General features: G+C 37.3%; 1 protein-coding gene across 5 annotated transcripts in view; it reads right to left on the minus strand.

The window, feature by feature from the left end:
• wdpcp (WD repeat containing planar cell polarity effector) overlaps positions 1-15,938 on the minus strand; it is a 67,068-nt gene that overhangs the window by 32,323 nt on the left and 18,807 nt on the right. For all 5 annotated transcript variants that reach the window (XM_059520280.1, XM_059520278.1, XM_059520282.1 and 2 more), the window contains 7 exons: positions 11,386-11,468; positions 10,293-10,337; positions 7,495-7,545; positions 5,232-5,302; positions 4,807-4,866; positions 3,517-3,631; positions 1,096-1,232 (listed from right to left, as the gene is read on the minus strand). In XM_059520280.1, the coding sequence (XP_059376263.1) occupies positions 1,096-1,232; positions 3,517-3,631; positions 4,807-4,866; positions 5,232-5,302; positions 7,495-7,545; positions 10,293-10,337; positions 11,386-11,446 (540 nt within the window). In that variant the 5' untranslated portion in view covers positions 11,447-11,468. The remainder of the gene's footprint in view (positions 1-1,095; positions 1,233-3,516; positions 3,632-4,806; positions 4,867-5,231; positions 5,303-7,494; positions 7,546-10,292; positions 10,338-11,385; positions 11,469-15,938) is intronic.

Consider the following 15,938-nt stretch of genomic DNA (forward strand, 5'->3'; position numbering starts at 1 on the left):
CCATTACGCCTATGGGATGTCCCCACTTTTCACAAAAACAAACATGTCTGTGTGTGTGTGCGTGCGTGCGAATATATATATATATATATATATATATATATATATATATATATATATATATTTAGTGTTCCTGGTAGAGCAAAGGTTGTGGGCTCGATTCCCAGGGAACACGTTAAGTAAAAAATGTTAGCCTGAATACACTGTAAATCGCTTTGGATAAAAGCGACTAATAAATCCTAAATGCATAAATATATATATTACTGACCCCAATCTTTTGAATGGTAGTGTACCTTAAGGGCTATGTAATATAAGAATGAAATGTTAATAAAATAAATTAAATGTATTTATTGATAAATTATTGATATTGACCTGACAGTGCAGAAATAAATGCAAATGCAAATCTTATCTCTAAATAGAGAAATGATTTTGGTTCCTTCTGTTCCGGTTCTAGCAAAACCTTTGATGTGGGAAAACAGTGTGTGATAAGTACTCTGAAAAACTGCTTTGTGTAGTTAATGCATCTCAAATTTCAAATGATATTGTGTTTTCAAAAAAGCTTTTTTTTTCTTTTTTATATTTGCTTGATGCATAACAATTACAGTATAACAGCCATTGACAATGATATCCAACTATCTTCCCTTTTAAATAAAAAAGAAATATATATATATTATATTTTTGAAGGTTTCTGTGATTTAATTAACAAAAATAAAGATGGGGGAAGAACACATTTGTCAGGCTTATAGAGATGTACTGTCATAAAGGATGTGATCTCTCTATAAAGAGAGGAGAGCTGTATTTGGACCTTATGTTCCCCACAGGTGTGCATTAGAGAGGAGCTCCAGTAATCACAGTGTTACCTGTCCCAGCGGTACAAGAATGCAAGTAAAGCCAGGCAATTATTAGAGCTAAAAGCCAAGTGGAAAGAGCCAGACTAGCCTCATTAAAGCTTTTTAATTGAAAGCAGGAGAGGCTGTGCTGCCTTTCCTCCTAAAATGTGCTAATGCGTGTGCATTGAAGAGTGTGCATGTGAATGTCTTTGGGCGAGTGTTCAATAGATGTGTGCATAAAAGATATGTGCATGTGTATGTGTGTAACCTTAATCTCTGTAGCTGTGAGTTTCTCCATGTGTCGTGCTAGCTCAGGTGAGCTCTGGCTCTTCCTGTTCAGGTAAACCTGACACACCTGACTCCTCTCCATCAGTGAGAACAGCAGGAAGCGATCGCCAATCACCGCTGAAAACCACAGAGAAAGGTTAAAGTTCAAAACTCATATGACCTTCTGAGACTACAGCTTGACTACAAATTGATTCAAAAGCTAACTCTCTTGTAGAAAAGCATTTTGCATTTATAGCTAGAGATCATTTCTTTCAAAAAATAACGTCCCACAAAATTTACTGGATCAAATTTGATCATCTCTCAAAATATGTTTGTATTTCATGGAGGGTACTTACCTCTGACTTGTACTGTTTTTATACATACCTATGACATATTTATTGTCCAAAACTCTTTATCTAACCTTCATGATGAGGACATTTAGTCCCCACAACATAAGTAAGGTCTGACCCACACACAGAAAAATGAATAATTTCCATAAGTGTTTGAGTCAGGGCAGTAGTTTAAGTGACTAATAAGGAGTCACAAAAGAGAGAGAAAGAGAGACTGTTAAGCCTGTAGGGTATGCAGCTTTTTATGTTAAAGAGAGACATATGCAGGGAAACTGTTGACAAGCTCTCCACACTGGGATTAGCAATTAACCTTCCCTTCCTAAAAAATTAATCTGTTTATGAAACCAATTAAATGGCAGAAAAATTAATACAAGCCATTCGGAGAAGCAGGTTTAGTTGAGGATGATATTCAGGACTAGAATTTCCAACCTTAACAGCAATTAGAGACGGAATATCAGCACTACTGCAGTAATTATGAATCATCTCACATTCAAGCATAAAAAGGGAGCTCATTTCAAAGGAACAGTGTGTTAAATGCAGTAATTTTACCATCGTTTTACTTTAGCAAGTCTTCAATAACAAAGAAAGCATGCACATTTCCTAAATATTTTGAAAAATGAAGCTTAAATTGCTGAAATACTGTGCATTAGAAAATGTCATATATTTCTGGAAATTAAAAGAATCATTTTTGCTTAAAACCAAAGTTTTTAGTTTAGCCACTTTAAGAGGCTCAAGAGTGATTTGGAAAAGCTAAATGTAAAAAATACACTCTACCAAATTAAAACTGATTATTTAAATGACATATTTTCCTTTTGGAAAATAAAGACAAAAAGGAATACTCAGCATGCTTTTAAAAGATTATAAAAATTCCAGAAAGCATACTGATGTATTAGTGCTCAGTAATCATGGCCAAATTAAGAGGAAGATTCCACGATAATCCTTCCAAAAAAATGTCCAGATTTGTGTCCAGGGGCTAGTAAACAGGTTTTGGAACATGTGAGCAGCGGCTTAAACCAGAATAAATCAATAAATTCCTCTAAATCTGCTTAGTTAGTTAATACTCCATTCCTTTAAAACACTGTATAAAATGCTTACAAGCAGTGATATTAATTTCTAGAAAAATATAATACAATACTCGATAATGACGGGTATTTTGGTTCTTAAATTATAGGTCATTATGTTTTGAGCATCTTAATACCAACATAGTTTTTACCTTAAACCACTGTAAGAGTTTCTTATACTATACAGATATTTCCAAACACCTCTCTTGTCATTGTTTGGCTGTCCATTTACATCTTAAAACATCTTAACCTGTGACTGTACTAACGAAACAGTTATAGATGCAGTGCAGATCATTTGTGGGTCAAAATCAAAGTTTCTGATTTCTCTCTTTGTACTACAGCACTCACAAAGTAACTTCATCAAGGCCAGAACAGGTCTGACTGCATGTGTGAAACTAACAGAATAAGTGACAGATGCAGAAGCCCTCCTGGCACCCCCACCCTTACACTCACTCTCTCTCTCTCTCTCTCTCTCGCTCACACACACACATAATTACTCTGGTAATTAGGGGCTCTGGGGGCCTGAATGGTACTCTATGGGGGGCTACTAGAAAAAGGGAAAGGGTTGGGCTGGCAGAGTGAAAGAGAGAAAGAGAGCAAGAGAGGTTTGTCAGGTATCTAGAGACCTGGCACAGAGAGCATTAGCCATATAAGCTCTAAACAATACATGATATGAGAAAATAATTAGCAGATTTGGGATAGTGTCCAATTTTACAAACCAGAAATAAGACAAGGAGGCATGCCAGATTCCCTTGAGATTCAGGAGGAACCTTGATGTGTACGTGTGTGTGTGCTTGTGTCCGTGCTTTTCGAACTTCCTTTGGGAGTAACAGAAGAGGGAGAAACAGAAGGTACTGGTGTTTCGTGACCTGTGGGTGTGCATGCCGCCCAGGCCCATGCTGGGAAAATGAGCAGTGAGCAAAACTGCAAAGAGAGGGGAAGAGACAAAAAGAGGAGAGAAAGAAAAGAAAAGAGAGAGGACGGGTAGCGTGCAAGTGTGCATTTACTCACCGTCACTGATGGTGTCAGCAGGTAGTCGCCCCACCAGCGTTCTGTCAATAGCCACCCGTTCGACCTGAGCTCCGCCCAGGAAAAGGGTCACCAACACACCTGATCTCAACAGCAGCTACACACACAGTAACAGACAATGACACAGTCACAATGTTTCAGACTATAAATATCTAGAAAACTACATTCAAAGTTACTGTTCACACTGACGAATGAATATTGCTTCATATTCTGCCAAAACTTACTTTCTTCTGTGGAACACGCAAGAAGATATTTTAAAGGAAGTTTCAGTTCTTTGGATCAACATTAGGAAAGTCAAAAATTTCAAGCTCCAAATCAAAACACTGATCAACGCATGCACACAAAACTATATCAAATATGATGACACAAACTTCAAACATCAATGAAGAACCAATAATTGGTGCATTAGAAGTTTGGACACCATATTTGATATAGCGTTTCAAATAATACTGTAGCGGCTCTAATTACTCCTTTTATCTCCAGAAAAAAAATAATAATAATTAAGGCAAAAAAGAGGGAAAATTATGCCTTTAAAAATATCTGAAATATCAAATATTCCCAAATTGTTTTGACATCCGTTTGGAGATTCAATTTGAAAATATAATTATGATTAAAATTTTAAACTATGATTAACTATAGAAATCCACAACTAATTATAAACGATCTACAGCACTACTTTTAAGTCACTTCATTGTCTTCACTTTTTAGGGCTAGAAGTTTTGGGTCCCTCTAACTTTCCATAATACGGACAAAAACAGCTGAAATAAATCTTCTTCTGTGTTCCACTGAAGAAATTAAGTGGAATGACATAAAAGTAAATGATGGAAAAAATTTTAGGTGAAATATCCCTTTAAAAAATGCTGCCTTATAACATTTTCACTGAAATAAGGGGGAATTTCATCTCTATATCGTGTCAACAGGCGATAAAGGTCACTGCTTCCAATCAGACTCTTCTGCGGTGCAGGAAAAAAACACCAAAAAAAAAAAAAGGTTCAGTCTCCCTGACCTTTTAAAATGGCTGAAATGAAGCACTTAGGTGCCAAAAAGGTATGTGCACGTGGCTGAAGAATCCATCCACACTGAACAGAAAACCACTGGGCTGCAGTGATGTGCTTGGGAAGGGAATCTTTTTTGATCCCAGAGATAAATTCCCCTAGAGTATTTGACACAAACAGTCTGCAAATGCCCGTTGCCTGACCTCTGCTACACGAGCCAACTCATGCCAAGAAGGCCTGATGCCTGCTGGGTACTGGTGCATGCTGGGTAAGGTACCTGACAGCACTGTTTGCTTCTCCATCTGACTCTCATGACCGGGCATGACTGCAGCAGCTCCTGAGAGAAAGAGAGACAGAGAATGTGTAGTAGGAATGAGTAGATGCCGTCTGAGCATTTTCAGGGTCAGGTTTAGAAGGATGTTTCCAGTTTCAGATATGGAGAGGCAGCAAAAATGAGCCCGAGTCGGACTGAACAAAGCTAGGTTTGTGTGAGTGAGCCAAAGGCAGAGAGGGAGAGCCAGCTCACAGTCCCAATCATCCCCCTCAAATATCCCCCACGATGACAGAGAGGCACCCACACAGGTGCTGAGAGCGAGCAAGCAACGAGAGAGGTCGGGGGATTTTCTCCTTCCTAATGAAAGAAGTGACAGACAGAGAATGCTCCTATTTGTTAATCGGACTGCAGGAAATGTAAACAAATACCTCTAGTTCCTTTAGGGCATCTCGCAGCTTCTCCGGGCGACGGTTACTAAGGAACCATGGGTAACCCCGACCTGAGTGACAGAAAGAGAGGAAGAGAACATGAGTATGAAATGCAACGTCATCTGCGGCCTGAAAAAAGTAATAAAAGACAGCCAAAAGAATGTGTTTGTGTGTTTTATGGGGCTTTTTTAGGGCGAAGAGGATTGACCCTGAAATAGAGCTCCACCTGAGGTCACTCTACAAATGAATCTGAGTTGACAGCTCAAGAGTTAAATCCACTCATTTCAATCCTGATGATGATTTGGGTACAAACATATGGGACACATACAAACAGGAATGTATAGGAAAATAAGTTGTTAAAATAGTTAAAAATGTCTCGTCCCATTTGGCTTCAAGTGGAAGGACAGCCCTAACTAATCTTTTTCAAATGTCTTTTAAGCTTTATCTTCATTTGACCCTATCGAAAGTATTACAGTTTTTTTTTATAATAAATGATAAGGTATATTTAAAATTAATTTATAGTAAGTACTACAGTTGTATGGTGGATTTAAAGTTCTATGGTGGTTTTTAAATTTAAGACTTAATTAATATGAATAATTCCAATTTTATTAACATTGTTAAAACTTTGTAAATTTTTTTACATATTTATATACATTGTAAAATATTTGATTAAACAAGCTCAAAAAAAAATTCCATTTGAATTCAAGTTCTATTCCAAATTCCAGTCCTTTTTAAAGCAAACTCTGTATTTCTTACACATAAAACTCAAAAACAAACATTTTCCCTGAATCTACAATGCAAAGCGTAGATAAAACTTCCTCTCTCTTTTAATGTTTAAAACATTTCTTTATTTTCATTAGCTAAAATATTTACTTTCATGATTTCTCTCATGTTCTAGACAGAACGGATTTAAAAGCGTAATATTAACTAATATTACAACAGAGGCTAAATTCAGTGTAACGCCGCAGTCTCATTCAATCAGCGCTCCCTGAGTTAGCACAGTCACCCGAGGGAAGAACTCAAAGTTACCATAACATATTAAACACATTAAATACGGCACTCCAAAATGCCTCGTTCCGCTCACAAAGCCCCCCAAATTTCCGCTTAGATCTCAGTCCCTGTTTCCCTCTGGAGCAAACCAGCGAAGGGAAAAAAAGAGAGAAAGAAACGTTAATAGAATTCTCGGCTGAGTTCAATCTGTGAGTATGCGTTTGCATTTATGCATTAATACGTTCATCTGGGACAGGGACCCATGGAAATGGAGGAGATCTGTTATTTGTTTTCTTAAAGATTCCGCAATCAAATCCAATCAGTTTTTTTATTATTATTCCTACACCATTAAGAAACATCTCTTGCCTTTTAGGAGTAAGAGGATGCCGAAATAAATGAATGCAAATGAATGAGAGAGGGTGGCAGACGAGCAGGACGGGGGCGAGAGGGGGACGGGTCTGTGTCTCCTGATAAGGTTGTTTGTGTTTCTCTCGAGGGCGACGGGAGTTACCCCACCAGCAGGGTGAGCGGGTAGGAGGTAACTGGGCATTACAGTGGGAAGACACTGGCCATGCTGGCAATGAACATCTGACAACATCATAACTCAACTGAAAAAGAGAGTCAGTCCTATAATAACCTACATTAAAAGGGGCAGAATTAAGCTGTACTTCTGCTAAAAAGCCAAGAAAAATGCTGTAATTGTTCAATGGTTAAATGTGAAGCCAGAGATAATGTTTGGTCAAAACATAAAACAATAAAAACTTACCAGAAAATAGTGTTTTTTTGGACATACCATGGTAAAATCACTGTATTCTTCAAAGTGGTACATGGATATACAGCAGCTATCATTCAGTACAACACTGTACCATGGCATCAACAAAACACTTTTTGTAAGGGACAACTGTTGAAGACCTTAATGAGGTCTGAAGAATTGTTATAAATATACATTTCCTGCGCAAAATCTTGATAAAGCACCATCACAATTTCCATCATCGTGACTTGCAGCCTTATGCAGTGTTTTTTCATTCCATTCTTATTCATTAATGTTGCGTCAGACTCATGAGGGTTAAAGAAGTGGAGGGAAAATAGAGTGATGTTTAATATTTGTCAGATTTGCACTAATAGGGCACTTCACTTCCCAGAAATCTGAAGCACAATTTAAATTAGGAATCGGATAAGTGTTGCTTCAGTAACATGCAAACCAATATTCTTAAATAATGAGCTAATATGATCAGTGACACAAAGGTTAATTGTTTGATGATGGATTACTTACTGTCTGCAAACTGCTGTTTCTCATTGTAGTAATGCTGATCTGTAGAAGAGGCTGCACACAGAAGAAAAAAAAACATTTTTATGATTTTTGTATTCTTTAGAAAGGATGCAAAAATTAGTTGCATATACAGTAAGTGATGTGCATATGTAGATGTTTTGGGATTATTACAGTTTTCAACATGTAATAGTATATTTTTACTATGAATTTTCATTAAGATTGAAAGTCTGTCTCTGGGTTAGGTTAAAACTATAAAATCTGTAAATAATTAATTAATTTATTTATTTTAAGTAGCGAAACAAATGAAGGAATGGTAAGACATTTCAGACACATTTTTATGTAAAAAATAAATAAATAAATAAAAAATTAAATCCTTGCCATGTAAAAGTGCCAATAGTTTAAGCAACACCCATATGTGTGTAAACACACCCTCAAGTGTCTTTCTCAGCATATGGTCACTCAGTTGTCATCTCGCCCCAATGTGTGTGTTTGTCAGAAAGAGAAAAACAATGTCTCATACAGTGAGATGGACAGGTATGAAGACAGACGGAAATGACTGAGGGCAAGACAAAACTCCTACTTTGTCAGCACGCTCTCTCTCCACTGTGCTATAGTACCATACATTAAGCCCCATCTCGCCCCAGAGTCCCAGATCTCCAGCCCTCAGCGGCCCAGCCAGACGACCCCCTTCCCTGCCTTGCTCTACAGGAGCCCTGCCTCTCTCTGCTGGAGGCCTGGACCTGCTGGACAGCTCCAGGATTACTGCTGCTAATCAGATAAGGGCCATTCTGCCCCTGCCTGCCCCAGACACACACATCTGGTACGGGATAGAGGGGTGGAAAGAGCCCCCTTTCCTCATAGAAGCATGGGCCTCCTTCGCCCTCTGCTGGAGGCCGTGAGAAACAGCAGGTACCGCAATGAACAAACTCAACTTCAGGAAATATTAAATTTTAAAGTGGCTTTATAATATATACACTACAAACTACAGCTTAGTTATAAATCAGGTGAATGAATAAATTTTATTCATGTTTCTATGCTGTTTTTACAGATTTAACATTGCGACTTTGATCTCTGTTATTAATAAACAGTAGGTATGAGAAATAAACTAACATTGCATTATTGCATTCCCCTAAATTCTTGATTCTTTAAATCAATGAGACTTTAACCATCTGAAGGTCTTTATAACATCAAAGCATTTGTGTTTCTCAGATAATAAGAGTTCTTCATAGATAAAACAACAGAACAAAAAAAACCTTTTAAGTCTCAAGTCTGAAGCATTAAACATTAATAACTTAATTTTGTTATTGTTTAAATCAATAAGCTTTTCGCGTTTCAGAGCCGGCTGTGTCCTCTCATGAGGGGTCTGGATTATTAAGTATTTAATCTGCGACATGTGAAAAAACTTCATCAAGAAACCTGGTGGCACTTCATTTGCCCAGATTCGTTTAGAGAACATCTGTAACAGTGATGAGCAGGCAGACATGTAACTGCAGGCTTTTGCTAAGCTTATTTTAAGGGCAAATTTTAAGAATTAAAATATTAAAGTATAGCTGATAGTATTGCATGCTTTTTGGTAGCTGAAAGTATAATTAAATCAAAAACTGGGTGGGGAGATTTGTGAATGATGGGTGTTACAATTCTGTTGAGTTTTGTGAGCGAAGATTCAATGTGTGCCTGGTGTTGAGTAACAATCACAGCACTAAAAAACACTGAAATAGGGCTGAGCGATCTTCCCAAAATATCATTTTCTTAGTTATAACACACAGTCATGATCCACGTCTTCCCAATTTTGAGATATCCAGGAATAGGAACAAGCCTTATGACTTATCTATTCGCACAATTAAAAAAAAAAACAGTACGCCTATTGCATCATACAATCTGTTGTCAAAGGGGTTTTTAAAGACTGAGTTTAACTAACTAATATATATATTGATCCTTATTAAAGTTATAAAGTAATAGAGTCAATAGCAGTGAGTGACTTTTCTGTCTTTTTTGTTTGATTAGCATTAATGACACAGACAGCAGTAGGTAAATTAGGCTTCTGTCTCTTTAACCCCTTACTAGTCACCCCCCTTTTTTGGCATGGAGACAGAAATGACATACCCAAAAAAAAAAGGTTTCTGCTCATGATGACTAAATGCATGGACCTAATATACTGACACATGTCTGATTTCCTTCCCAGCTGTTTATGTTCACTTAAAACATAACTGACTGTCTTTATGCAAATTCTTGCAGAGACAGACATTTTGAAATTTTTTGTGTATATTTGACCGTTTATGAGCACTCCTCAAATCCCAAGTATATATTGCTCATCAGCTCACATTGAATTGTTTTCAAATACGTCACCATGCATGAAGGACACATTGTGGATATGCGTGATGTAAATTGGCCAGTCACAGTTATCTTGTATGCAGTTATTGCTATAGTTTTATCATTTTTACGAAGATGTAAAAGATCATGATCTCTACGATACACTTGAAAAGCAGATCATTGATGTCTTCAAGATCGATCACAAAATAAAATCATCAGATTGCCCACCCCTAAACTGAAGTGTCATTTAGTGAATTTCAATTAGAATTCAAGATACGTTTAAGCAGAAATACTGTGGTTCAGACAAGAAGACTGAAGTATTCCTTATTTTTTTTATTTCATTTTAATTCCTGTCAAAAATGAAATAAGCCACTACCCTGACTAAGGTCTATAATAAACAAAAAAATATCTGACACATAAAAAAAAAAGTAAAAAAGTTAGAAATTTGAACAATTTAATTATATATTTAATAAAGACAAGGTGATGCATACCTGGTTCTCCTTTATCATAGAGCTGATATGTGCCAATATCTGTATCTGTGAAAAGGGAAATAAAAAGGAGGAAGGAGTTTCATCTAAATACAAAATAAAACACAGAGTTTGTTAGCAAAAACAGCTACTGTCTAATACAAAAAATATAGTTTTGCACTTTTGGCTGAAGTAGATGAAATGTCCTTTAAGCAATGGCAAAGAAAACTGGATTTCTAAGATAGCTGTGAGCACCTGGAATGTTTGACTTTGCATTAGATTTACAGTTGGACTCTTCATGGACCGTGCTCCTCTGACATGGTATAACAAATAAACATGGACTACACCATTTCCATCCACCCATACATCTATGTTGATGCATCATTTCTAAAGTTTTTATTCATTTGATTCCCTCTCTCGCTCTGTCACTCAATATACGGGTCAGGAGGGCTGGCTACAGGCGATAGAGCTGCAATCACATACAAATACTCGCACACAGATTGCAGAACACAATAAAACGTGTATACACAAACATGCATGCATATAATCCACGACAACATGTTATCACAGGAATTTCCAAATAACTGATAACTGGCCTCGTCTGTGAGAAAAAGAAAATACAAATTGCTCTTACACACACTTACAGTACATCAAAACAGCCAAGAAGAAAAACCAAAGGGTTGAAGAAGGAACAAACGTGCAAAAAAAGGTTACCAAAAGAGTTGAGGACGTGAGGATTTGAACAATAAAGTACAATTAAAGAATAAAAGGAATGGCACGACAAATTGAAATGTTGTGTGTTATGAAGTATTTATCACCAACTGCTACTTAAAAGCTATAATTAAGAATGCCATAGATTTAATTATAGGCCACAGAATGTCTCTAGTAAATTGACTAACCGCTCTGGTGTAATAATAACCACCATAAGTGTGTGACACAACAGTTTAACTGGCTCTGAAAGAACTAATATTCGTTATTACACATGACAAAGTCAGACAAAGGCATACAGGTGCATTTAATGAGAAGAAAAGAAGACAGCAAAGGGAAGATAGCAGGAAAACACAAACAAGAGGCAACCAAATGTGTGAAAGAGAGACTTTCGGTGTGTTTTAATTACCTGGGACTTGCAGGCTGTTCCTGAAGGACCACAAGTGCAGCTCTGCCAGGCAGAACGACATCTGATCGAACTCAAACAGGAGCCTGTCCAAACAGGGAGAGAGTCAGTGAGTAAAAGGAAGGGCAGACAAAACAATAGCGGAGATATGCAACAAGAACCCTTCACTGTGTCTTCCATATCACCACAGAGACCTCAGAGAGCTGCAGAGATAGGGAGGATTGTTTTCAGACTGTAACTAGTTTTTGGCACCTTTGCTCCACACTAAAAAAGTGCAGTGATTTGAGTTCATACACATGCAAAAAACACATCAACTGAAGGAAATGAAAAAGGATGAATCCTCTACACAGATAAACATATGCATCTCAAGGGTGCTTACTGACACAACATGCTGGCATACACACCAGAATGTGACACCACTCACACACTCTCTGTTTTCTTCAAACACACACACACACACTCGCTCCTGCTGTGTGTCTGGGTTTGAGCCAGAGCTCTGTGCCAGGTGTCAGCACAGTGTGGAACACCTCTGCACGTCTCAACAAGGTGAATACACCTCTGTCTCCTCCACAAACACACACACACACACTGTGACAACTCCCTGGACCAGTGGGCTACAACACACTCTTTCTTTCTCGGACAGATGGCATTTAAAAAGAACTGTATATTCATTCCAGTCTGCTAAAGATGATATGAAATGAGAAATGACATGTCTAAAAAAACCACACAAAAAAAACTATTGGCTGTCACTTATGGTCCATACTATTAATACTAAATTAGAATAAGATTATGTATTTGGCAATTTTATCTTATTCAATTCTTATTAAATCTTTTTAAATCATCTTATTTTTAATGTATTGCATTGGTTGATGTTGATTATTTAATTGTGCACTCTGATTTCCTGTATTGTTTTACATTTATATTACCTTTGCTCACTTAAAATAAATCTTTAAAAAACAAATAATTTCATAACACTGTTACATGTTCTTTTCAGCAAATCGCATAATGATATTTTTTTTTATTGTACAATATAAATGCTGTGATGCCTAAATTCATTTTGCATTTTTATTTTGAATTTATTTAGACAAAGATGTACAGAAATTTCACCTTCAGCTGCTGGTCCCCACTGACTTACATAGTATGGAAAAAACTTAGTTTTTTTTAACATTGGTAAATTCAAATTGTTAGTACTGAATTAAAGGCAATAATTTAGCTAGGCACAGTACCAAAAGTATAGAACAAAGTGGCATGAAATATCACAAATGTTAATTAAATAATTTCTCGATATATCAAAAAGTAAACACATTCAGCAGTCAGCGATTGGGGCATGTCGCAAGCTGGACATAAACCTGCAACACCAACATGAGCACCGCACTACGTGGCTTATGGCACAGCTTCAGCAGAAACATGGAGTTTGACTGAAACCGAACAGCTTTCAAATATCCTTGGTCCAGACGTCTATCCATCCATGTGACCTGTTTGGATGGCTAAAGGTTGCAGAAAAAATTAAATCTAATGTCATATTGAAGGAAGAGCAGCATCTCTGCTTTCTGTCTGTGTCACAGGGTTAGCGCTGAGCATGCTAAGTCTTATCTCGAGGCCTGGGCTAACAGAGGGGGAGAGGGAGAGGGAAAAAAGAAAGAGAGAGGGGCAAAAAATTCTGCCACTTTCCTAAATAAATAAATAAAATTTACCACAAACATAAAATAACACTAAACCAAAAAAAAAGTGTTGGGAAAGCGCTGTCCCCAGCACAGCCTCTTAACAAGTTTACTGACATAAGAGGATTCTTTCATCTTCTCGCTAGCTTTTAGAGCGAGTCAGCTCTTTCTCTCTCTCCCGACAGAAACCCAATTTCTCCACAGAGGGAAGAAGCTTCAATTCACACTTTGAGATGGACAGTCAGGCGGAAGGCTCATTTTTGATGACCCTGTCTCAAAACGGCCACGATAAGCTAGAAAATTAGACAGAATTGCATCTTTATTTTTGGCATCAGGGTGACGCAAGGCTGCGCTTCATAACACAGGCTTGAGAAGCCCTTGGAGTGAAACAAAAAGAGACAATTGGTCTCACTGTTCCACCCAAATTAAGACATGAGAATGACCTGAATGGCAAATTAGCGAAACTGCTTATCAAAATGCAGCGCAAACTTCCTTTCCTGGCATTCACTGGAGACACAGCGCTCCCTGCGCGCTCGTTCACAGAGTCAGCGGGCACGTCCCAGAATGCTGTGCTGCAGATGCCACAGTATCGTGAACAGCAGCGCCGGCCGGCCGTGGCAAGCTGCTAAAGTGACCACACATTTGCATGTGTTAATGGGCTTTTATTGTGCTGTGCGAGAGCAAATTAAGAAGCAGTATTTACTGATCTGGGGAAGAACAAAAGCTAGGTCAGCCAGTGGGACAAACACAACCCCTCTACCCCACACACTGAAGCACAGCTTTGAGTTATTCAACCTTGAGTGTTTTTGAAATGGCTTTTCGAGAAATTGTGATTGATAGTTTAATTGGCTGTCTGAGAGTTCCTAGTAATTGTTTTACTGCTTTGTTTCATTTGTGTGCATGCAGAGAACAGCTTTGTTTCCAGCCAAAGTAGCGAATATAGTTATGCACAAAACTGGAATATCGCATAAAACATTTGCAAATAAGGACCGCTTCCATCCAACCAGTCAAAGAGAACGTTACTGCCTGATTAACTGGCACTAAATATCACTAATAAAAGTAGGAGAGGCCACTGAGTATATATGTGACCCTGGACCACAAAATCAGTCTTAAGTGTCAATTTTTCCAAATTTAGATTTATACATCATCTGAAAGCTGAATACATAAGCTTTCCAATGATGTACGATTTATAGGACAATATTTGTCTGAGATACAACTATTTGAAAATCTGGAATCTGAGTGTGCAAAAAATTTGAAATACTGAGAAAATAAACTTTAAAGTTGTCCAAATGAATTCTTAGCAAAGCATATTACTAATCAAAAATTAAGTTTTGATATATTTATAGTAAGACATTTACAAAATATATTCATGGAACATGATCTTTAATTAATATCCTATTGATTTTTGGCATAAAAGGAAAATCGATAATTCTAAAACAATGTTTTTTTTGGCTATTGCTAAAAATATACCCCAGCAACTTAAGACTGGTTTTGTGGTCCAGGGTCACATATAATAATAATAAATGACTTGTGCATCAGAACGAGCAGATGAAACACAATAAACACCGTCATTGCTTTCTGAGCTGGATGCCTGCTGTTTGGGAATGCTGTTGTGTTCCAGGAGACAATTATGCAGAAATAATTTGACGGCAGACTTTGCGCATGCATCTCAGAATGACAATAACCATATCTGAGATGCTGAGCAACAAGATCGTTCCAATGGTTAGTCAAGTTATGCAAAGTCACTTTATTCTGTACAGCATTTATTCTGTAAATAAGTTTCCATCTTTCATTATCTGCATTAACTCTTTTTTGCACAAGTCAAATCCACCTCAAGTGAGCGTAAAAACTTTGCGAATTAAGGATTTTTTTTCCCTTGAAATTTGAAGTTTACATTACTTGTTTCTGATGCAATACTTAAAAGTGAGTGACGTTACATACAGCCAAGTATGGTGACCCATACTCAGAATTTGTGCTCTGCATTTTACCCATCCAAAGTGCACACACACACACACCGTGAACACACACCCGGAGCAGTGGGCAGCCATTTATGCTGCTGTGCCCAGGAAGCAGTTGGGGGTTTGGTGCTTTGCTCAAGGGCACCCCAGTCATGGTATTGTCGGCCCTGGACTCGAACCCACAACCTTAGGGTTAGGAGTCATACTCTCTAACCACGACTTCACGACTTCCTACTTCAAAATGCGCATTAAAAACAGGCTGACAGAAACATAGTCAGTGTTAATAGTTTGTGAAGAAAGGGACAGTTTTTGTGATAACGCATGAGACTAAATCTGCATTTGCAATTGTTTTTTTTTTTCCATGCTGAGGATATCTCATTGAGACCAGACAGCATTATGGAAAGAGAGAAAAGTGTAAATGTTCTTTTTTTTAATGTATGAAAAACACTTGAGTATTCCTTTTTGAAATCTGACAAGTGCATCATCTGCCTGTGACAGGCCTCTTCTGTGTCTATGGTGTGAATGTTAGGCAACCCTTTTATGAATAATCCAAAAATAAATATTCTATTTTCTTTTCTATGGGCAGCATCACAAGACCTCCAGAAAAACTGCGTGCAGGTCTCCTCTAGTGTTTGAACCTAAAGTGTTTTGAAACCTAAAATCTTGTCCAAAAGTGTGCCCATAAAAGGCCTGTAAAAATAGACAACATAATATCATTGAACGTATTACATGTAGGAAAAAAACAAACAAACAAACAAAAATAAATTACTAGAGTATTATTAGAAGTATTTGAATTAAGTTTGGATAAAACTGCTGACAATTCTCAGCTTGGTTATTTGACGACTTCAACAAGGGGATGTTCTATTCAGTTATTTTTATAATATTATAATATTTATAATAATAATAATAATAATAATAATAATTGTACTGTCAAATG

The sequence above is a fragment of the Carassius carassius genome, chromosome 32 (assembly GCF_963082965.1).
Source record: "Carassius carassius chromosome 32, fCarCar2.1, whole genome shotgun sequence".
NCBI classification, from domain to species: domain Eukaryota; kingdom Metazoa; phylum Chordata; class Actinopteri; order Cypriniformes; family Cyprinidae; genus Carassius; species Carassius carassius.